Consider the following 23001-nt stretch of genomic DNA (forward strand, 5'->3'; position numbering starts at 1 on the left):
CTGCTTCGAAAATCCCTGCGATTGCCAATTATGTTACTTCTGTTAATTTATCCGTAGCAGCGCGCTGTTATTACGTTCTCCTCGCCTTCCCAGCCCCCTCCACCGCGCTCACAGACCTTTGCTACTGCTGTTTCAGCACGCGCGGGAAAAGTAAACAGCGTGCCGGCGCAAAAGGCGCCTCCCCGCGCAGCGATACTGAGCAACTTCCATCTTTGCAACGGGCAGCTATTTTGCGTCAGTCCCGTTGAAACAATGAGTTCAGTCAACCATTTTAGCGAAGGGAGGATGCCGTAATCAACCGGAAGGGAGCGCGGCCATTGGGGTTGAGGGCACCTTCGCTTCACATCTATTGAAAGCTCAGAAGGTGGTCGTTTTCTTTTAAGGGCAAAGGTACGCGGTGTGAGCTTTGCTCTAGAAACAGATATCCCTGTCAGAGGAGCCAGCCCTTGCCAGCTTTGCTTCCTCGCTGCCCATATCCACTCTCTTTTAAAAGCGTTTCAGTTGCAGGACATTGAGAAAAGAAAGCAAGCTACCTGTGAGTAAATCTGGCTTTTACCAAGGCAATGAGTAACTGAATGGACGAGAGCGGTTCCCCACCCCCTCGCCTTTTCGTTGCTCCCTTCTAACTTTTTTTTTTTTTGGCCGCCTTTCGCACGCTGGCGAAATGCGGCTCGCGGAGAGTGAGAGGGTCGTATCAACAAGGATTGGTTTCTGGCGGATCGGGATTCACGAAGGAGACATCCCGAATAGTTACTCAGTTCTGGGGAGGGAGGGGAATCTTAGAAATGAGGCTTCATATGCCTTCCCATTTGTCTAGCCCCTGCCTGCATTGCTTAATGCTTGTGGGAGAAGCAGATCTCGTGGCATCTGTGGTGAAGTTCTCTGACCAAGCATGGTTTTGTTCTTTAGCAAGCTAATTTGGGATGGGTGTTTACATTTTACTTGCAAGTTAGCTAATCATCAAAGTGATATGCTTGTGCTCCCTGCCTTTATAGCGTATGATTTTGTATGTGACAGTTTTGATAAGCTGTTGGTTATTATGAATTGCTCAGCAGATGCCGGCTGTCAGTTCTAAAATCCATTTCCATTGGCAAAATTCTGTTAGGAGCAGATACTCTTATATTGGTTCCTTAGTAATATGATTTGTCTGGACAACTTACTAGTCAGCCAATGCACAAGAAACAGAGGTAGCTCACTAGAAGCATTTATAATAATAATAATAATAGTCAATTGAAAAAAGGCAACTTTACTTGGAGCAGCTTACATCCTGCGGCAATACCTTTAACACCATCAAACAACATCTGCCTATCCCAGGTCCTTGGGAAGGACTCAATAGGTGGATAAAAATGCCAAATCCAGTCTAAACATCTGGCTGACTGTGCAAACACCCATAATAATTTATTAAACTTGTATGCTGCCTGACTCTCAACAACTCTGGGTGCTTACAACAATCAAAGACATTACAATAAAATCAATAAAACATAAATAAAGATAAAAGATGGCAAGCACAATGAAGCGAGTGGTCTTACTCTTCCTGGCTAAAACCCTGGGTAAAGAGTCAGGGTTTCACAGCTCTTCTAAGCAACAGCAGAGTAACATATGCTTTGCAGATAGTATTAAATAATACAAATAGCGTTTAAAAAGTATGTTAGTTTGCTAGGTTTCTTAACCAAATGCCAAAAAAGCAAGTCTGAAAGATTAAAGAAATGTGAGATAAATATTTGACTGGCTTAAAATGCAAATAGAGTAAGACATGGTTGCCCTTTGCTTTCTTGTGAGAGTTAGCTGTTCAAAATAGGAATTACCACCCAGAGTCCCTCTTTTGGGGGAGATGGGCGGTAATTAAATTTGAATAAAATAAATAAATAAAATTATCTTTAAAAAACAAATCTGGATGTTTCTCATTCCGTCTCAAATGGATGGGTTCCTAATGATGATTCTCATCTGTATTCTTCAGATTCTGTCCTGTGTCACAATTTGGCACAAGAAGGCTTCCATTTGTGAGTCTGCTGTTTGTGTCCATGACTAGCTCTCCAGTAAATGTAAAGATGTTTTGTAAAGATGTTCACTTGGAATTTTCAATAAAAGACTGACAGATAGGATCAATTGCATTGATGGAAGCCATACTGCTGAAAACAGCTTTCTAATCTAGAAGATAGGGCTTATACCCTAGAAAGCTGTAGTATTTATCACATTTTTTTCACTAATTAATGTATTTCTACAGAGGTGAATTGAGATTTCTCATGCTATTTGAATTTTATAAATCTAGATCAAAAGTAAGGTATTAGCTAGCTTCACACATGGTCCTAAACCAGGATTTTGAAATCATAGTTCAATATAAGCTATAGTATCATGGATCATTTGTAATACTAATCATAGTAGTGGGTTCACACAACATACTGTGTGTTAATGCATCTTTGAGGGAGGGAGTTCTGGTTGCCTTTAAAGAGGCGCTGGTACACCCCCTCCTCAAAAAGCCATCGCTGGACCCTACTGTTCTGGACAATTTTCGTCCAGTCTCCCACCTCCCCTTTTTGGGGAAGGTGGTTGAGAAAGTGGTGGCGTTACAACTTCAGAGGATTCTGGATTAAACGGATTATCTAGACCCCTTTCAGTCAGGTTTCAGGCTGGGATATGGGACAAAGACTGCATTGGTCGCGCTTATGGATGATCTCTGGAGGGAGCGGGATGGAGGCAGTGCATCCATCCTCGCTCTCCTTGACCTCTCAGCGGCTTTCGATAGCATCGACCATGGTATCCTTCTGGGATGGCTCATGGAGTTGGGGGTGGGCAGCGTGGTTTTGCGCTGGTTCACCTCCTTCCTCCAGGGCCGGTCCCAGTTGGTGGTGATAGGAGATGAGAGATCCGACCTTCGACCCCTGCTGTGCGGGGTGCAGCAGGGTTCGGTTCTCTCCCCTCTCCTCTTTAACATCTATATGAAACCGCTGGGTGAGATCATCCGTCACCACGGGATGAGGTACCATCAGTATGCTGATGATACTCAGATATATATCTCCATCCCTGGTGAAGTAAGTGATGTGGTCACTGCCCTCTCTCAGTGCCTGGGGGCTGTGGGGGTCTGGATGGGGAACAACAGGCTTCAGCTGAACCCTGGTAAGACGGAGTGGCTGTGGATTGACGGCTCCTTGGTATCTGGGAAGTTGTCATCTTTAGTTCTGGAGGGGGTTGCACTGCCCCATTCAGAACCGGTGCGTAACTTGGGGGTCCTCCTGGACTCACGACTCCTGCTCGAAGAGCAAGTGGCAGTCGTGGCTAGGAGGGCCTTTGCACAACTTCAGGTTGTGCGCCAGTTACGCCCTTTCCTGGATCGAGATGCCCTCCGGACAGTCACTCATGCCCTGGTCATCTCCCATATAGACTACTGCAATGCGCTCTACATGGGGCTACCCTTGAAGAGTACCCGGAAGCTTCAGTTGGTCCAAAATGCAGCTGCGTGAACAGTGATGAGTGCTCCAAGATCAGCACACATAACATCTTTATTGCATGAGCTGCATTGGGTTCCAGTTTGCTTCCGGGTCCAATTCAAGGTGTTGGTTATCACCTTTAAAGCCCTACATGGCATGGGGCCAGGTTACCTGAGGGACTGTCTCATCCCCATAACATCGACCCGCCCCACCCAATCATGCAGAGAGGGCATGTTGCGGACCCCGTCTGTAACAATTTCATCTGGCGGGGTCCAGGAGGCAGGCCTTCTCTGCAGTGGCGCCCGCCCTGTGGAACATTCTACCCACCAAGGTGAGGCAGGCCCCTTCGCTCCCAACCTTCCGGAAGGGTTTGAAGACCTGGTTCTGCCGCCTCACCTGGGATGGGAAGGGCAATAGCTCTTCCTGGGGGTGGCTGGTGATGTAGAGTTCTCCCTACTGAATGGAAATTTCCCACTTGGATTCCATATGTATATTTATTTATTATTTTAGTATTGTAAGTGTTGACTTGGTGATTTTATGATGTTGAGGTTTTAAGGTGAATTTTATTGTAAACCGCCCAGAGTCCCCCTTTTAGGGGGAGATGGGTGGTGATAGAAATGTGAATAATAAATAAAATAAATAAATACTAAGTTGCAGATTGTAGTATGGCTTAGTTCAGCTTGTAAACTCAACTTTAGGATTATAAACTCATTGATAAAAGTAAACATTTGTGAAACGCTTCCCATTTCAACCAGGAGGCATTATCCATAGATCTTTGGCATAATAGAACACAAAGGTATGGTGGAGTGCACATCATACTTTTATGCTTTTAATAGGAATAGTAATTAGGATACTGATGAATCAGTTTGTTAGAACCATTAATTAAAAGTCTTTAGACTCACTGAAAAAAACACCTCAACTAGACAGAATGTAATTTTTTAAAAATAACAGTGCTACAATAGCTTTTAGGGTTATGCATGCTTCAAAATTACACAAACAGTATATACATACTTCAAAAATGTTTCAGAAGATGCACTTTAGACTTTGAGCATAGCACCTCTAAGCTACTAATTAAAGCAGCCACTTGTTTTTCCAGGTATTCCTGCAAGGGCTTTAGTGCTTCTTCTGAATAATTTTTGAAGCATACACAACCTGAATACGCTTACATATTTTCTAAAAATAATGATAGTTTCCCCTTGCATTTCAGAACTAGGGTTTCACTGCCTTATAAGCAGATTTAATTAGCTATTTGGCTCTTTCAGCCATAATAAACATTACTTTCTTACTAAATTTAGTTAGTTAAAATTCATACATTTAAGAGTATATGATTTAGGGGAGAGCCTTAATTAAAAAATCTGGTTTGAGGAATGAAGGCAGTGAGCTTCATGAAAAAGGTATTATAAAAATCTTACACTATGATTATTAATGAAGGAAGTTCATTGGAACTCAAGAGCAGTAAGACTGAACTTTGACCCTCACTCTTTAAGAAAATCTATGGAAATAGATTTCTTGCACTCTCTTCTGAAATGTTAGAATAGTTTAACTCTGATAAGACTTTCGGGATCAGGAGATACCTAATGAGATATGCAATCCCTTTTAAAAGAATCATAGACAATATCTCATAATATTTTGACAGTTGACATTAAAGAAACGTAGTAACATATTCTAGTTTAAACTTTTTTATAATGAATCTGAGGAGTAATTACAATCTTTTAACCAGAAAAACATTCAACAACATGAAGCCAGTTATTGTTGTTCACGGTGGAGCTGGTCGCACCTTTAAAGAACGGGAAGATGGAAGTCGTTCTGGTGTCATCAGAGCAGCCTTGAAAGGTTACAGTATCCTTAAACAAGGAGGAACTGCATTAGATGCAGTTGAAGAAGCTGTTGTATTAATGGAAGATGATCCACATTTTAATGCAGGTAGCTGTTATAATCTTTCTAATTTTCCAGACTAAAATTCTCATTACCCAGTTCTGTGTAGTGGCCAGCTTTTTTCCTTCTTTTACTCCATTCTTGTATGTCCTTAACAACAGCCTCAATTCTGGGAATTAAAAAGGTGAGATTTTCTTTCCCATCCCTTCATTTCCTTGCCCACTAACTTCTTGCCAAAGGTGACCATCCTCCAATTAGTTCTCAAGGAAATTTATACAAAAGATATTTTCAATATCTAATCAAATGCATGCTTGAAAATCCACAGTACTTCAGCTTTATTTTGTTTTGAATCAAATTCCTGTCCTTCAGGATTGCCCCAAGTATGTTTGGCATTTGGAGCTTTGAATTTAAAGATGCAAAACCCTACTGGGAGTGAAGTTCTGGTCATAGATGTACAAGTACAGTTTTTTATTAGTACTACTTTTATCAGTATTACTGCCTGTTACACTATTGACAAAGCAGATCATTCCAAATTCTTCAATTTTGTTTTGTTTTTAAATAAGCTTGTATCATCTTTGCAATAGATTTTTTGATATGTGAGTGATGAGATATATCATGAGCAGAAAATGTATAGAACTTTTATATATACTGGTAGGATTAGCTCTAATTATTCCTGCAAGGATTTTGTTACTACAAAAACTGTCATTTAAAGAGTATTGAAATAAAAATTAATAAAAATTGTTTAAACATTGTTTAGTTTCATATTTGAATATTAACGTCTTTTCTACTTGATTCCTAGGTTGTGGCTCTGTGTTAAATGAGAAGGGTGAAATAGAAATGGATGCCATTATCATGGATGGGAAAAATCTAGCCTCAGGAGCAGTATCAGCTGTAAAATGTATTTCTAACCCAATAAAGCTTGCTCGTCTTGTCATGGAAAAGGTATGCCAAAGGTGATTGTCAACAAAAATCAGTTTCCCTTTGGGTTTTGATTGAAGCCATGATGCTTTGTGGCCTAAGCCCCTGACCTGGTGTAAAGACATAACAGGAGGAAATGTTGCAATTCAGGTGATGATTACGTTTTTTAATGGTTTCGTATAAACAGAAAGCTGATAAGGTAGGCTTAGTCAGCAGCAGGGAGCCTCTGACCTGCCAGATGTTGCTGAATGCTAGAATTGGTAATAACAGCCAGCAGAGCCAACAGTGTATGATGTTAGGAATTAAGGTTCAACAGCATCTGGTGGGTCACAAGTTCCCCATTCCTGGGCTAGGCTCAGACTTTTCTCTCTGGTGTGTGCTGTCTTGCACTACAGAAAGCTTGTTCGTTGTGATTACATTTTACATGGAATATTAAACATGAAACCCCTGTATTCTGTAGTGGTATAGTCTATTCTACCTCGTTTCCATGTTGTGCATAGACCAAGTTCTTATAGCTTGTTGGAAGGAACTATAATCGCTCTAGGAGGCCATGAAAAATTAAGGCAGACAGACAATTTTATTTAAAGTTGGTAATGGTATGTTACTGCTCAGCAGCTAATGGGGAGCATAATAACCTCCTATGATTTTTTAAAACTTTTTTAATATGACTGTTTGACATGTTTATTTTTTTATAGTTTTTTTTTTGCTATACACTGCCAGAGTCACTTCTTGTGAGATGGCGGCCATATAAATTTGATAGATAAACAAATAAATAAAATCGCTCTTAAATGTATTTTCTGCAGCATTTTAAATGCATTTATAAGGGCTCTCCCTAATACGAAGTTCTCCAGGGGTATTGGACTGCAATTGCCAAAATGCCTTTGCAAAGCTTATTGCTTTTACAGGTAGTCCTTGACTTACAACCATTCGTTTAGAGATCGTTTGAACTTATGACAGCACTGGGAAAAGTGACTTGTGACTGGTCCTCGCACTTACAACTGTCACAGCATCCCTGCAGTCACATGATCAAAATTCAGGTGCTTGGCAACCGGCATGTATTTACAATGGTTGCAGTGTCCGGGGGTCATGTGATTGCCTTTTGCGACCTTCCCAGCCAGCTTCCGACAAGCACAGTCAATGGGGGAAGCCAGATTCGCTTAAAGACCATGTGATTCACTTAACAACTATGGCAAAAGTTGTAAAATCAGGTGTGACTCACTTAACGGCCACCTTGCTTAGCGATGGAAATTCTGGTCCCAATTGTGGTCGTAAGTTGAGGACTACCTGTACCTACATACCTGATAAATTTAAGACTAGACTTTTCTTTACTAATTATATTGGTTTACCTTCTATACAAATGCTGACCAGCAATTAAAGGGTATGTTGTGACAAAAGTCAACAAAATGGTAGGATAAATTGCAGCAGATTTAAATTACAGTCTGTTACTTCCCAAGGATAAGCTCTAAGCAGCTGACCTACACCAAATTCTTGGCCTATGATTTCCCAGACTGTCCTGGGAAACATCATCTAGCACATTATTTTCAGCATAGCTGACTTTGCATCTGAACTTAGAACATTTGGAACTTCATTTTTTTATTCCACATATATTTTAGCCTCTGATGTATCATTAAACATCCTTTTAACTATAATGTACAAGAGAGTGCTTGAACTCCTATGGTGTTTTTCTTAATAAGTTGCAGAATATTCCAGCACCTTTCTAGTACACTCAAAGCTTTCTAGCCTTTTATGTCATGCTCTGTACTAATTGTGATAGACTGTGCATGTACCTTTAGCGTATTCCTATATTATTTCCGTTCCTTACATGAATTCATTCTCCAAGGGTTAGTCTTTGTGAAGTCTAAACTATACTACCTATGCACAAAGGAGAAGTGTTAGTAGATTTGGAGGCACTCCAAGTTTGCAAAAAGTACGATAATTACAGGGAGATGCTGCTGTGCTGTGGACACATTCCGTGTCCCACATATACAAACACAAGCTATCATATGTTAATGTGGGAAGATTTTTTTTATCTTAGTAAAGATTCTTAAGTTTTCTAACTTGTGAAAAATTGAAATGTGGAATTTTTAAAAAAAATGTCAAAATGGTAATCACATTATTAAAATCTTTGTTATGAATTCTGCTTGGTCCTTTCAAAGTTTCGTTCTACTGTATTGTGTATGTTTCTAAAATGATCAAGGCTTCATATCTGTTCATGGCACAATATTAGCTCCATCTACTGGCTAAAAGAAATTTGGTCCAGCACCATCCTTGAGTCTATCTTGTTAAGCAGACCTTTGAGATACTGTTCATTAAGTCAGGCAGAGTATTTACTTTCATAAGCTTATAATTCCTCAGAAGGACAAATCTATTAAGACAATAGCTTCTGGAAATCTACCAGAATATGGAACTTCCTATAAGATATTTTCATTACCTGCACTGAAAAACTTAACACGTTTGAGGCCAGTTCATATTCATTTCAGGGGGAGGGGGGAAACATATAGAAGATATTTCCAGTACATTGTTTTTTGTATTAAGAACGTTAATAGGATTAGGATAAACCATGATTATTGCAGAATCAAACCTCTAATTGGAAGAAAAATGCTAACAGTGTGACTTCATTGTTGTGATCCTGCCCCCCGCCCCCCAAAAAGAATAAGGTACAATGTAGCTTTCTCCAGAATAGACTGGGCTGAACAATATTTTCACGCAGCAGGCATAATCTTTTTAAAAATGAAATGAAAACAATTAAAATAGTTAAATATTTAAAAAAATGTAAATGGAAAAAGACTATAAAGCTTTTTGAGTACACAAATCTTGCAAATAAAAATCCACAGTCAGACAGAGGGAGAAAGGAGGTCAAATGTGGATGTTGCATTGCAGATCTCCAAAGAAACCTGTATTTGTTGAATGATGGCTCAGTAAAAAAGGAAGTAACCTGAATATTCTGTATATCCTCTGCTGTGTGACAAAGTTCCACTGCAGTCTCAAGAGCAAAAAATTGCCCATCCCTATACTAAATAGAAGTTGCAATTACTATAATACAAATTTGTAACTTCTGACGTATGCTTCATAAGTAAATAAAAATTCTGTGATGCACACATGCTCCATGCTAAGCTTTGAGGAAATCGGAAGAAGGTAGAATATCATTAAGTTAAAAAAAAACCCTACAGTATTCTTAATATCTAGTTTTAAGTAATGTTAAATAGCCATAAAACCAAGATCACAACAGAATGCAGGGAAATGCTTTCTGTATTCTTTGAGTTAATATTATGGTTGTATTCACACACAGCTACATGCATCATGGAACCATTTTACCCCTGCTGTGCGCAGTTCTTTAACTGAAGTTTCAGGCCCACTGTATCATGCAGATCCAATCCACCTAGCATTTTGGACTGTTGTAAATTGAAAGTTGTACCTTAGGATTTTCGTAATTAAAGCATCTAGTTTATAACAGTTCAAGGCAGTAGCTGTTTTGGATTCACAAGGAGACCTCATGAAGAGCTAGATACAGGAGTTAAATGAAATCTCATTATCATTAAGCAAGATGAAGGTGGAACATATGCAAACAGAGTTTCATACATTTTCAATGATTTACTTTTAAAAATATAATGCGGGTTTTATTACTGTCTTTCAAGTGTGCATATATATGCATTTTCGAAATGGGAGCATGAATTCAACTACAGTCGGCACATTTTACATATGGATAACAATATGCCACCCAAAGCTTACAGTCTTCTTGAAATACTTGTAACAATTCTCTTAAAAACAACAAAGTGTCACGCATCCCTTTAGTTGGCTAATAAATATACTGCATTATCCCAGATCTATTTTTATTTGAATCGCTAGTCTCTAGGTATATTAAATACTGTACAGTGATATTTTCCCCTAAGACTACAGTCGTATGTACACTGTCTGAAAATTAGGCCCATTAAACATACAGTGACTTCCTTTCACATGAACAGCTGTTGAGTTTGTTTTGAAAGCAAAGGCTGAAGAGGGCAGTAGAGCACAAGGCAATTTTTTTTCTACAGGTATGGAACATTCTAGACTCATAAGAATAAACTGTCCTCATTATCCTTCTGCCTTGCAAAAGGTAATTTATGGCTCTCAGCACAGGACTCCAGCACCTGGCAATCTCTGTTGTCTGTTGTTGGAGGCTCACAATTTTTCTTTGTTCTTGATCTTTGTTCAAAATTATCTCAAACAAAATAAATACTTTTATTTCCTTAATCTCAGGAAATTTATCATGACAGTGCATGTGCAAAGGGGTCATTACAGCAGCAGAGTCTACATACTATATGCCTGCCCATACACACACACACACACACGGTTCATAGCACGATTAGTGGTACTTTCCTTAACAAATGAAACAATGTTTCATGCGTATGTTGCGAACAAGATTAGGTAGAGTGTGACATCATAGAATCAGGGGATAGAAACTGCAGTATTTGAAGAGAAGTGGTGTAAACAATATATCTCCTTATGAAATTACCTTCAGCTTGAAGGCAACATGAAAGATGGGGGCATCTTGCAATAGAAGTTCAGCAAAGGAAAGTCCCAATTTCTGCATGGCTAAAAAAAATGATTCTGATTTAAACTGTTCTTCATATCCGTGCAAAATTCTGCAGTTTCTTGCATTGTACTTACCTTAGAATTAACAATAAGCAAAGCTACAGAGGACAGAATTTTTTCCCTGACAAGTAGTTTGGCTCTTCTCCATAGATTTTCTTCTGGTTGTCTTTTTTCAAAAAACACCATTACAAGAACATTCTCTGCCTCCTTCGTACCTCCCTTCAAGATAGACAGATGACTCTATCAAAATCATGTTGGCACATCCGAAGAAGGGTTAATTTCTAGTGGCATTCTTCCTACAAGTTCAGAATTCTTCTTTAATGGAAGGCAGAAGTGCATGTGTGTATTAAAATGTGCACCCCTTCTTTGTGCTGCAGCATTTGGCTGCAAGCATTTGGCAAACAGCATTAAATAAGTGTTTTGAAAAATACAGTACAATGCTGAAATGCTATTATATTTATCTGTGGTTGTGTGCACATGGATTGAACCTGATTTGAGTGGCTGCTTATCTCTTCTCTCCTTCAGACGGACCATATGTTGCTGACTGACCAAGGGGCCTCTGCCTTTGCTAGGGCCATGGGAATTCCTGAGGTTCCTGGAGAAAAATTAATCACTGAAAGGTCACTGGAGAGGTGGAAGAAAAACCTTGAGGCTGACTGGAACCCTCAAGAATGTCAAAAGTAACTGTCAGTGTTGGTGTTGTCTGCTTGAATGAAGAAAATTAAATTAAAGAGAGCATAATCTCTTCCCTAATTCAGAGGGAGCACAGGATTCTTCTGAATGTGGGCTGATGGAAGCAACTACAAGCAATTTTTCCTGTCTTTCTGGCTCAGACTTATGGCTGTGGTGGAGCAGGCTGAGAGATGGCTGCAGCATCTCTTTGGTACAGTTTTAGAATGAAAACTGTGGCTCTGCACCTAGGTGGGGCAGACTGGGTGGCAGCTCCTAGCCCTGCACTGGGGCACTGTCACAGCCCAGCCATGGAGCTGAGCTTTTCCCTCTAAAGCCTTAGACAGGAAGGGTGTAGCAGTGGCAGAGGGAATAGGACACGGTCTCGGCTGTGATGGCACCTCAGTGCAGGGCTAGGAGTACAGCTGCCTCTTGGCCTACCCTGCCTGGGTGTAGCACATTCTACATTCTTAAGCTGCAGCAATGAGTGGCAGGAGGTTAAGCCTTCGCCCTGACCTTAATTGTGATGGCCTTGCTCCCTCACCCTCCCAAGGCACCACAGGTGGAGGACAGGCCTTGCAGAGGGCAGCAGTGGTGGGATCTGCAAGCCTGGAACCAGCTGTGATAGGAGAGGGGTGGGATAATGCCTTCGCTGTTGTAGCCAGTCTCCATGCAAGAGCCATCTACCACATGCCAAGCACCATTGTTAACAAACGACACAGCCATGACTGTGGCTGCTGAAGTGCACTACTGTGCATATATGCCATTCTTTCACACCACCCCCTTTGTAACTTGTTGAACAAAAGAGCAAGCAGGTTCTGCTAGCATTGTGCTCTCTGCAGACCTCAGTTCACATATAGGTTGTTCTTCAGAAAGATACAGAGGCAGCCTTGTTGCACACCTATTAATTAATCAGCAATAGTACTGAAAAGCTATTGAATGAGAAGGGTGTAGTTGTACAATTGTGCGCACATCAGAGTTGTTTAAAGACAGTTGTATCAATGTATGAAAAGGCTCGTGTTGTGATCTTCGGTCTCATTAGCCAGTCCTGCGGCATTTGTAATGATTTGAGTTTGAGACCAGTCATTTAGATAGGCCTTTGATCTGATCTGGCAGGATTTTGTCGCTAAGAATATTGACCATATTCCTGTAAGAAATTGGATTTTCATGATTTTCATGATAGAATTGCAGTTTGTGGAATTCATCATGCCCACTAGCATACTGTGTCCTGCTCCCGCTCTAGACTGATTTCTTTTCAGTAGCTGCAGTAGCCCAAAGCAATTGCAAGAAAATGAGAGTGATAGTAGTCCGGGAGAAATATCCTATTGGTCCAAGCTGTCGAGGTAAAAAAAGGCAGCCACTTATGGGAAAGGAGAGGAAGAAACTTTAAACTGAACAGAAATCTGTGATTCCAATAATTTTATGTAAGTTAAGGCTTGTGGCAGCTTAAGTGTAAACTCCATAGTGCATTAACCTCGCTGTGTTGCTTTAGTGTATCTGAAGTCCCCTAAGTAAGTCTGCATGGAGAATCATGGGTTGTTTGAAGACGGCCTGTTGTCCTTCCATACTTGAAAAATAGCTACCTCTGCTATCAGACACTGTTTGTTTGTCAAATGCTCTGAGATCTGCAGCTAATTGTCTGAAATGCTATTTTTGGCAGAGACCTTGGAACAGTTGGAGCCATTGCTATCGACAGTGCAGGAAATGTAGCTTGTGCAACATCAACAGGAGGACTTACTAACAAACGGTTTGGCCGGGTTGGTGATACAGCATGCATAGGTAGGGGAGAACAATACTGTAGATGGAACAACAGTCTGTGTTATTCCATCTCTCTCTCCTGCTCTCATAAAATGCACATTATGAGTAATCATTTCATAACGCTCAGTGGCTGCGCTCCAGAGATATGAAGGCCTTGTAGGTCTTTTGGAGGCCATCCCTGCTCCATATAGAACCAGTTACTTTTCAGCCCAAACAGTGAAAATGGGAAGTACTGAAGTGGAAACAGCAAGCAACTGTTTGGCCTGTAGTTCAAACAAAACTGAATGGCATGGTTTCCTAAGATGTGATGATTTCGTAACTTTTAGGGAACACCATAGTTCCAGATAAGCTGATAGAGTGGAAAGTGTGAAATATTTTGGGAATGTTTATTCAGATATTGAAATATGTTCTCTGTACATGCTTTTCTCATGGAAACAGCCTAGTACTTTGCCTTAGGCACTCTTCTATGGGGGAGCATCAGGGGGTGTTCCTTTCCAGCCTTTACCTTTCTCTTTATAGTTCCATGGATGTTATACAATGTGCATTCCACTTCATTGTTTAAAAAACAACCCCCCAAACATAGTTGATATTGTACCTGGCTTACACTGTTTAATACATTGACATTGATTGGAGAGATGGGTTACTAAAAATGCCACCTTCTTTTTTTCTTCCCCAGGAAGTGGTGGTTATGCAGATAATAGTACTGGTGCCGTCTCCACCACTGGCCATGGAGAAAGCATTATGAAAGTGATCCTGGCAAGACTTACTCTTTACCATATGGAGCAAGGTACAGCCTGATGTTCCAGAAGTTTTACATTATATAGAGCAGTGTTTCTCAACCTCAGCAAGTTTAAGATGTGTGGACTTCAACATCCAGAATTCCCCAGCCAGCCTTGTTCCTTGCTGGCTGGGGAATTCTGGGAGTTGAAGTCCACACATCTTAAACTTGCTGAGGTTGAGAAATGCTGATATAGAGCATGAAGCAGCAGTACTCCACACAGCAAGTTGATGAAAGGTGTCTGGTTGTTTCAGTGTTGAGGATGCATTATGTTGGGAGCACTTTGGATATGCAACCAATGCTAATTTTGGAGCTAACGCACACAAATACACACCAATATAAGTTCGAAGGTTTGTTCTAGCATCTGCTGTTCCTAACTTATGTTTTGGGCTCCAATTTGCCATTCAGAGTGAAAGGCCTATGAAGTTGTGTGTTATTAGCAGTCATCACTGGAAGCATCTCTTTGTCAAGGTTTAAGTAGTTTCTAATGCCAGTTTATGATTTTACTGCAAGAAATATTTTGGGTACTTCATTTTTTTGGTTTTGTTTGGATAATGTTGAGTTATTCTGTTTTTACATGAATTTTATTTGTTGCCTTGAGCAGCTAGTGGATGGAGGCTTTATCGATATGCCAAATAAACTAACACAAGGTTCCCTACACCTTCTTATTAGTGAATTGGCAAAGAGGAAATGAAACAATTCATATTTTGCTGGCTGGGAATTACAGGAATTGAAATATATTGGCTAGTGACAGCTGGCCTCAGGGATCATCTCCAAACATCATTTTCTCTTTTCAGCCATATTGTGCTGACTTCAGTCTAATCATACTAAAGTGACATGCTGCCAACATTGTACTGGAATAATTCTTTTTAAAAATTAAGTGCTGGTCACAAGTAAAAAAATACAACTGCAAAATTTTCATGGTAATAGGTTTCACACTCAGTAGCAATATACTCATAACTATTGAAGGGTCTAGGTTACTCACCCCTGATGAAGCCTGTTAAATCTGTTTTTAAATACCACTTTTCTCTGTATTCTGTTTAAATATAAGAGACATGTTGAAAACAAATGTTCTGATCTGGGTATTGATCAACACACTTGTGAAAGAGTGCTATGATAAACAGCTGGTAACAGGATGTTCGTGTGACTTTAACATAATCAGACTATGGTTGACCATGGAGAGCTTTACCTTCTGTGTTATCTAAACTCTTGATTTCTATTACAGCCTGTAAACAGAGTCACCCAATCCATTTTTTTTCTGAATATAGTTACAGAGAAAAGTGTGATTCTGTTGCAAATTTCTGTTACTCATAAACTTCAAAGAGTTTCACATTCAAGATGCCAGAAAATGTTGAGTGGGAAAGGGAAGAACTCAGTATCATACAAAACTTCATTGGTAGACATATTATCTCCAAAGCCCTCGGTGTGCTGGCTCTCTTATTAGGGGACACTTGATCTTTATTTTAAGCAACCTTGACAACAAATGTTTAGCCACATTAATTTGGAACACCATTTTCCTTCATGTGAAAGGTTGTCTGCACTGGGATCAGGTAACAATTGTGTTTTAAATAAGAGTTTGCTGCATCAAAGACCTCCTGTTTCAGCTTTTTACTTATGGGATAAGGAGAAGGTTGCTTCTGTTTCTTTGGGTAGATTAGATTTAGATTAAAACATTACTCTTTCAGATGCTTAAGGCAGAATATCTGGTACTTCTTCCTTCAACTTTATCTTTGCTATGATATTGTGTGGCAGATTAGGCTGAGAGGCAGTGACTGGCTCTAAGTCACCAAATAAGCTTTATGGCTGGATAGGAATTTAAAATAAATCATATAAGTTTTGTTTTCTTCATACTCTAGATGATGTTGTCTAGCTGATCTTGGCTGATGTTGAAAACCTCAGCTGAGTTCCCCATGGTTGAGGCTTGACTGCAGACCACTAGGATATTTCAAGACTGTAGGAAAGACTGGAAAGTCAAACTTTCTATAAAAATTGCTTTAATAAATTGGGGAAAAGGAATTCAGAAAGAAAAGTAAACACGGAAAACAGGCACATAAATTAAAAATATCAGCTCAGTTTTTAAATGCAGCAGTAAACCTTGACCACACAGAATAATATCGGTCAATTTTTCCATGCTGTTGCTAGAGATCCAGTTTATAAGTGGAGAATGAACATGTGAACAGTCCAAGACTGCCAATCTGGGGTGATGCTGTCTTTTCTCATGAAAGGATAATCTATTTCACCACATTCCATGCTTAAGATAATTCTTCATATAATAACAAATTCCAATATAATTGGAAATTCACAGTTATATTCACATTTAAAATCGTATTATCCTTCTCAAAACCATATTAACTAATTTATGAATGTCAAAACTAAATGAAATCATGGTGGGACAAACCTCATAAATATGTGTCAATGTTCCCTCCATTATTTTAAACTTCCAACATATAAAGTTTACAATTAATCCTTTTAAAACATTATATACGGTATCTAATAAACATGAAAAAGTCCTTTGTTAAATTAGTTTCATTTTCAGATCGTAAGAAACATATTTAATAATCTTTAAGACCCTTAGCCGTTGATTTGTTAACATGGGGTGTTTTACTTCCTGCATATAAATAATTCCCACTTTAACAATATTCTTAGGTTGTCCATAAAAGAAAATTGAACATTTAGAACCATCCAATAAACGTTTCATTCCTGAAAATAATTCAGGAGTTTCAGATGCTGCTAATGCATCTGGACTAGATTATGAAATCAAAATTCAATGAAAATGAATTTACTGCCATTCCACAATTTTAGACAATCCAAATTCTTCTTCCAACATGTTTTAAAAAATAGCAGTAAGATGACATAAAATATTTATATTCCTATCACCCAATGAATACAAAGATGTACAGTATATACCTACAGTTTTCATATTGGGATTATCCCAAATTCTACATTTATGAAGGCTCAAAATTATGCTTCCATCCCAATCATTTCCAAATATGTGTTACAGCCTTTAATGCTGGAAACCCAACATGCTTGTGACTAAAAAATCCCCGATGTCCCTGGCAGAATAGCAAAGGGGTGGGGAGTCACATAGTTTTGTGCCTATAGTGGTTTTTGAACTTGGTCACTTGAATTCCACAAGGAAACAAAAGTTAAAACATATGCCCAGTGATAAAGTTAAAAAGCATGACAGTTTGTTTGATTTCTAAGGCCAGCTACTCACCATCATCATAAAACCATCATAACTGCAGTTTAGATAAAGAAAATATAGGGGTGTAGGTAATGGCCCTGAAAGACAGGAGGAAGAGCTGCTACCAAGGCAGTGGTCAGATAAGTGGGGCTTGAGCGCAGGCCAAGAAAACAACTTGAGAAAATGTCTCAGACAAGCCCCTTCCTAGTTCACACGAATATAAAGTGAGGGAGGGGGAAGCACACTCAGACCCGCAAGATTCTGTTACTATTCCTGTTACAATAAAAGTAGTCCTGCTCTGTATGGCATTAGTTTCTTAATCTGCTCTATCATGTAGGCCTGACAACAAGGGGCTTGTTTTTCCATATACGCTTTCTTAATAATTCATCAATCTATTTAAAATACTTTAAGGGTACTAACGTAGGAATTTATGTTCATTTTTGCAACATTTATCTTTCCCCACAAGTTCATAGGAATGTTTAACTTATATATATATATATATAATTCAAAATTCTTAATAAATAAAATTCAAAATTAATTTTAAAATTAAAATTTAATTCAAAATTTAATTCAAAATTCTTAATTATATATATATATATATATATATATATAATTTTATTAAAAATTTTGATTATAATAGCAAAATCTAATACAAACTTAAAGAAAAGAGAAAAAAGTATAAAGTGCAAGAAAATGGAATATAATAAAAAAGAAATGTATAAAGAAGTCACTTCCAACTTTCATGACAAGTATAAACAAACTTTGTTACAAACATTTATCTCTTCATCCCATATCCCATCTCTTATCTATAAACAAATCCATAAAACATCATCTTTTCAGTCCTGATGTCAGCAGAAAGTCCATAAAGGGCTACCAGAAGATGGGGGGGGGGGGGGCAGAAACATGAGAAATAAAATAAAATAAACATATCTTGTTTCAACCTTGATCAAGTAAACCAACTTTATATTCCTTCCTTTTACTTCTAACAGTTTAACACTTTTAACAGTTTAACACTTCTAACATCTTTAGTTCATTCAAATATTGCCTGATTTGATTTCATTTCTTCTTTGTCCTATTGCACAGAGTTCTTCAAGGCTTTAACAAGCCTCTTTTGTAAATCCAGTAGGAAAAAATTATCCAGGTTACTCTCTTGTCATTTGTATTCCCTTTTAAATTTTAAAGCCTCAGCCAGTTTCTTTTGTAGATCCAGTGAAACATCCTTTTCTGTCATTCTCTTGGCCTATCAATTGTAAATCCACTTTCGATACCATCTCTATCTTATCAGATAAGATTTGTTCTACATCTGTCACTTCTTCAATAACATCTTTTGGACATAGTCTATCTATAGAAGCAGGCATCATTACTGACATTATTGATATTGTGGCTACTATTTTCTGATTCCATTCTTCAAAAGTCTCCTTCAGTATTTTCACTGTTACAACATTTTGCAACATTTTACAGGCTTGTAATCTTTTCTCTACCTAGAAAACTTTAGTCTCCTCTAGTGTACTGTGTTTGAAATTATGAAATTATTTATCTTTGTTTTGTCTTTTAAAAACCAAAATAGAATCTATTTCCCATGAGAAGCTGTTTGTTCTGAAGGTTAGCAACTGAATTATCGCCCCTCACAGTGTTAGGATATCTAAACATTGTTATAGAAGCTGTTGCTAGGGTGAACATTTCCTTCCTCTTAGCATTTTAAAGTTTGAGGCTCTGGTTTATAAGTGGAGAAATAGTTTCTATTCTGGGGTTTCATTTCTATTAGCAGGAAGAGGAAAATCTTTTATCTGGTTGCTATGTCACTATGGATTATATTTCATACCTGATTCATTTGAAGGTTTTAGGCCAAGTGGCTTACTTTCACATAAAGATTATAAACTGGAAAAAAGAATCCTGAAAGACGGTATTGAAAATATTATGTGCACGCAATCTGTATTTTTATGGACATTGAATTATCTGTACAGTTGATTAAATGCATCTACTTTTTTACTATTTACTGTTTTTGACATGCTGTATACCTGGAACTTAATAAAGTTTGAAGAGCTAAATTTTCAGAGTTAACAGGCATTATAGTAACCATGCTTAATAGGAGTGCATTAGAGATATTGGTGTTAATAAAGTCTTATTTCTCAGTGATAAAATGATTGATACTTTTGAAAGTTCTCTGTTGTACAGAGTACTAATATTTGAACTTTATTAAACCATTCCGTTTGGAGGGAGCAGAGACAAAACCCAGGAAAGTATGCCTGTATGTCTTTGATACAGTGAGGCCCATCTAGTCTATACATAACCTCCCCCATCCACTCTTCTTTTCAGTAATAGAAAGTTTTCTGTCATTAAAACAGCTGGGGAAATTATTTTAGTTATTAGAAGACTTGATTTGTAGTCATTTAAGTAGAAGCAGGGTGAACAATTGTCCGGAATTAAGCAGATCTAGCAAAACATACCTTGAATTAGATTGGGAGACTACAATCCCGTTTTGAAGAGAGTTTTACAATAATTCCTGTAGGAATTGGGCTGGAATCTTTCCACTGATTCAAACTGAAAAGATTTTGTAGTCTCAAGCAATGGGAATGAGTTGGCCCAATGGAAATTTTGATTCCTCCATCTATGATGAGCAGCTGTCAAATCACCACCTCCTTTGAAGGACTCTTCAGTTTCAGAAGAAGTTTGTCCACCTGATCTGGAAAGTTTTTTTTTTAATTGTTTCTATTTTGAAAGCAACAAGCTAGGATCCTTATGCTCATGGAATTAATGGCATGGTTCTTTGGAAATGGCCACTTCTTTTCAGATGCTTTTTATATTAATGAATGTTAGTTGCCTCAAAGACAGCCAGTTTGGTGTAGCGGTTAAGGTACTAGACTAGAAACTGGGAGACTGAGTTCTAGTCCTGCCTTAGGCGCAAACCCAGCTGGGTGACCTTGGGCCAGTCCTTCTCTCTTAACTCTAGGGAGAAGGCAAGGGCAAGCCACTTCTGAAAAATTTGCCAAGAAAACTGAAGGGACTAGTCCAGGCAGTCACCAGGAGTCAAAAACTGACTTGAAGGCACCAAAAAAAAAAAGCTACCTCAGAATGGGGTTTGGATGCAAAATATATCTTGGTTTATCTGTTTAAAATAGTAGTACAAATACAATATTTTGTGGGGGGAAAACGGTGAAAGGTCCCCTGTGCAAGCACCGAGTCATGTCTGACCCTTTGGAGGGATGCTGCTTTTGCAACGTTTTCTTGGCAAACTATAGTGGGATGGTTTGCCATTGCCTTCCCCAGTCGTCACCTTCCCCAGCAAGCTGGGTACTCATTTTACCAACCTCGGAAGGATGGAAGGCTGAGTTGACCTGAGCCGGCCACCCAGGAATCCAGCTTCCGCTGGGATCGAACTCAGGTTGTGGGGAGAGTTTCGGTTGCAATACTGCCGCCTACCACTCTGCGCCACTCAAGGCTCTTATACAGTATTTTACCCATTTAAAATATACCCTTGATTCCTTTTTTTTTTAAATTAAGGCATTTCTCATATTCTGATTTTTCAGGGAAGTCACCAGGGGATGCGGCTGATGCTGCCCTAAATTATATGAAAAACAGAGTTGGAGGCCTGGGTGGCATCATTGTGATTAGCAGTTCAGGGGACTGGGCTGTTAAGTTCTCTACCAACCAGATGTCCTGGGCTGTTGTCAAGGATGACCAGCTACAGTCTGGCATTTATACTGGGGAGAGGAAGACACAGTCTGTTGAAGAAGCCCTTAGCTCCATTGGATCCTAGAAACAAGGAAGCAAACAGAGGTTGTGCCATAGGAGGAAGATCATGGAACTGAATCTGTATCCCTCTGAGAATGAGGCAACCATTTTTTCCAAGGTCACTGTCCTGTGAGCAGATGGTACTCTATCAGAGTTTTGATTCTAGACTGTATATGTTCAAGTTCCTATCTGTATTTGATTGATAAAATAACTGTGACTCCATATGTATTTTCATTCCACTGGATAAAAGGTTCTCCAGAAACTTAGATTGAATGCAATTTCATCAGCTTCATGTATTTGCATGGTATCAAAAGATAATGTGCTGAAGAGATGCTCATCATTCAGAACATTAAAATGAATATAAGTGGGGGGACTATATATACTTTAATATCTGTATGTGATTATCTCATGTTTACATATAAATTAAGAAATTATACATTAAAATTTGAAATATAATGGGAAAAGCAACTTAATACTTATAAGAGATGAGCAACTGGTAAATCAATTATTGGGCTGTAATCTTATACCCACAGCTGGGAGTACGTTTTCTTAAACCCAAAGAGGATGGCGGGTGTCAAGTTGACATTGCACTGTTAATTACTTGCTTGAATAACTTTAAGGGTTTCTTTATGAAGTTACAATAGTATTTATGCTAAATCCTTTTTAAAATAATACTAAAAAAAAATAAGTGAAATGTATTTTCTCAGTATAGTACTTTCAAGAAAGTTATTTCATTTTTAGGAAACACATTTGTATGTCCTTTTCCTTTTATTCTTTTATAATTCAATGTTAAGGCATACTTAAATATTACTTTGGTTCTATAACAGCTTTTCCAGTTGAGAAATAAGCAGTAATATGTGATGTACAACATTGTCCTTCTGAAAATAATCTCAATAAAATGTATACAGTAAATTCATAGAGTATATGAATTTTTGGCTCAAGTTATATTGTTAGCAAATCAAGTTTTTTTAAGTTCTATATTTATTTATCATTAAGAAAATAATTGTATGATCCATTAATTCATATGAAGAGAGCCACCTAATTTATAGACTAAACTAGCAGTTCTGGATCTGGGGGTCCCTAAGACGCTTTCAGGGGGTCTGTGAAGTCAAATATTTTAACATTTTTCAGTTTTACTTTCTAATATAGTATATATCGATAGATACAATCCACATAAACCAAAGCTCTGTGGGGTCCTCAATCATTTCTAAGAATGTAAAGGTGTCCTGAGACCAAAATGTTTGTGAACCACTGGACTAAACCATATGTCACTTAATAATTCCAATCTGTTCAGCTCTGGGAGTATCAACATATTTTGAGCTGGAAAGTTGTCGAATTGCAGTGATAATTTATTGTCTCCATAAAGAAGCAGTGCCTCTACTTGTGCCTTGCATGAACCCAAGTTGCCACAGTCTCACTAGGGTCAAGACATGTGAATTCCTAAGAAAGCCAATTCTTTATATTTGGTAAAGTTGCTAGCAAGCTAAAATGTTGGCGTACCTTTTTGGTTTGACTTTCAATCCAAAACTTAGTCTGTCTGTTTTATGCTGAGTTAAGTGTCTAACCTGCACCTCCTACATTCCACAAAATCTCATGACTGGTTCTGCGGGCCATTGGGATCATTCTGGAGCAATTACTTGTTTGCCCTCATTTCCCTCCTATCTGTTCCAAACATGCAGTTGCTTTTAAAGTTTACAAGTATTTCAAAAACATTGTGTGATTAGGAATTTTAGACCATATTATTGGTCTAAATCTATTGTTCTGTGACTGTGCTTTATTAAGGAAAACCAAGCAGCAGTGTAAACATCCAAGCAGTTTTACAACACTTAAATTCGTTCATACATGTTGATTTCGGAATGGAATTATTGTATCATGTTCTCAGGAACGTAACAATAAATAAAATCATAGTCAGCATTTATGATGATGCATTGGGATGGTGGGGCAGGATTTCATTGCTCTGATGCTAAAGTTAGATGATTGAGATTAGGGATATAAATAAGAAGTAAGAGAGCTCAGAGGCTGTTTTGCACACAAGTCTTGTTGAATAAGCCATGTTTGGGTTTTCATGTTTTCCTAGACAAATGGAAAAC

At 38.5% G+C, this 23001-nt stretch overlaps 1 protein-coding gene across 1 annotated transcript; it reads left to right on the forward strand.

Moving 5' to 3' along the window:
* The first annotated feature begins 384 nt into the window (after positions 1-384).
* Positions 385-21827, forward strand: ASRGL1 (asparaginase and isoaspartyl peptidase 1). Its single transcript, XM_063313287.1, has 7 exons — positions 385-535; positions 5146-5348; positions 6100-6242; positions 11316-11470; positions 13120-13238; positions 13894-14004; positions 20707-21827. The coding sequence occupies exons 2-7, from the start codon at positions 5162-5164 to the stop codon at positions 20934-20936; spliced, it is 945 nt and encodes a 314-aa protein (XP_063169357.1). The 5' UTR covers positions 385-535; positions 5146-5161; the 3' UTR covers positions 20937-21827.
* The last annotated feature ends 1174 nt before the right edge of the window (positions 21828-23001 follow it).

The sequence above is a fragment of the Candoia aspera genome, chromosome 1, assembly GCF_035149785.1.
Source record: "Candoia aspera isolate rCanAsp1 chromosome 1, rCanAsp1.hap2, whole genome shotgun sequence".
Classification (NCBI taxonomy): domain Eukaryota; kingdom Metazoa; phylum Chordata; class Lepidosauria; order Squamata; family Boidae; genus Candoia; species Candoia aspera.

Excerpts from the sequence above, each read along its gene's own strand:
- ASRGL1 (XM_063313287.1), top strand. The coding sequence starts at position 5,162 with ATGAAGCCAGTTATTGTTGTTCACGGTGGAGCTGGTCGCACCTTTAAA. Across the intron at positions 6,243-11,315 it reads CTCGTCTTGTCATGGAAAAG|ACGGACCATATGTTGCTGAC; the intron begins GTATGCCAAAGG and ends TCTCTCCTTCAG. Across the intron at positions 11,471-13,119 it reads AACCCTCAAGAATGTCAAAA|AGACCTTGGAACAGTTGGAG; the intron begins GTAACTGTCAGT and ends TATTTTTGGCAG.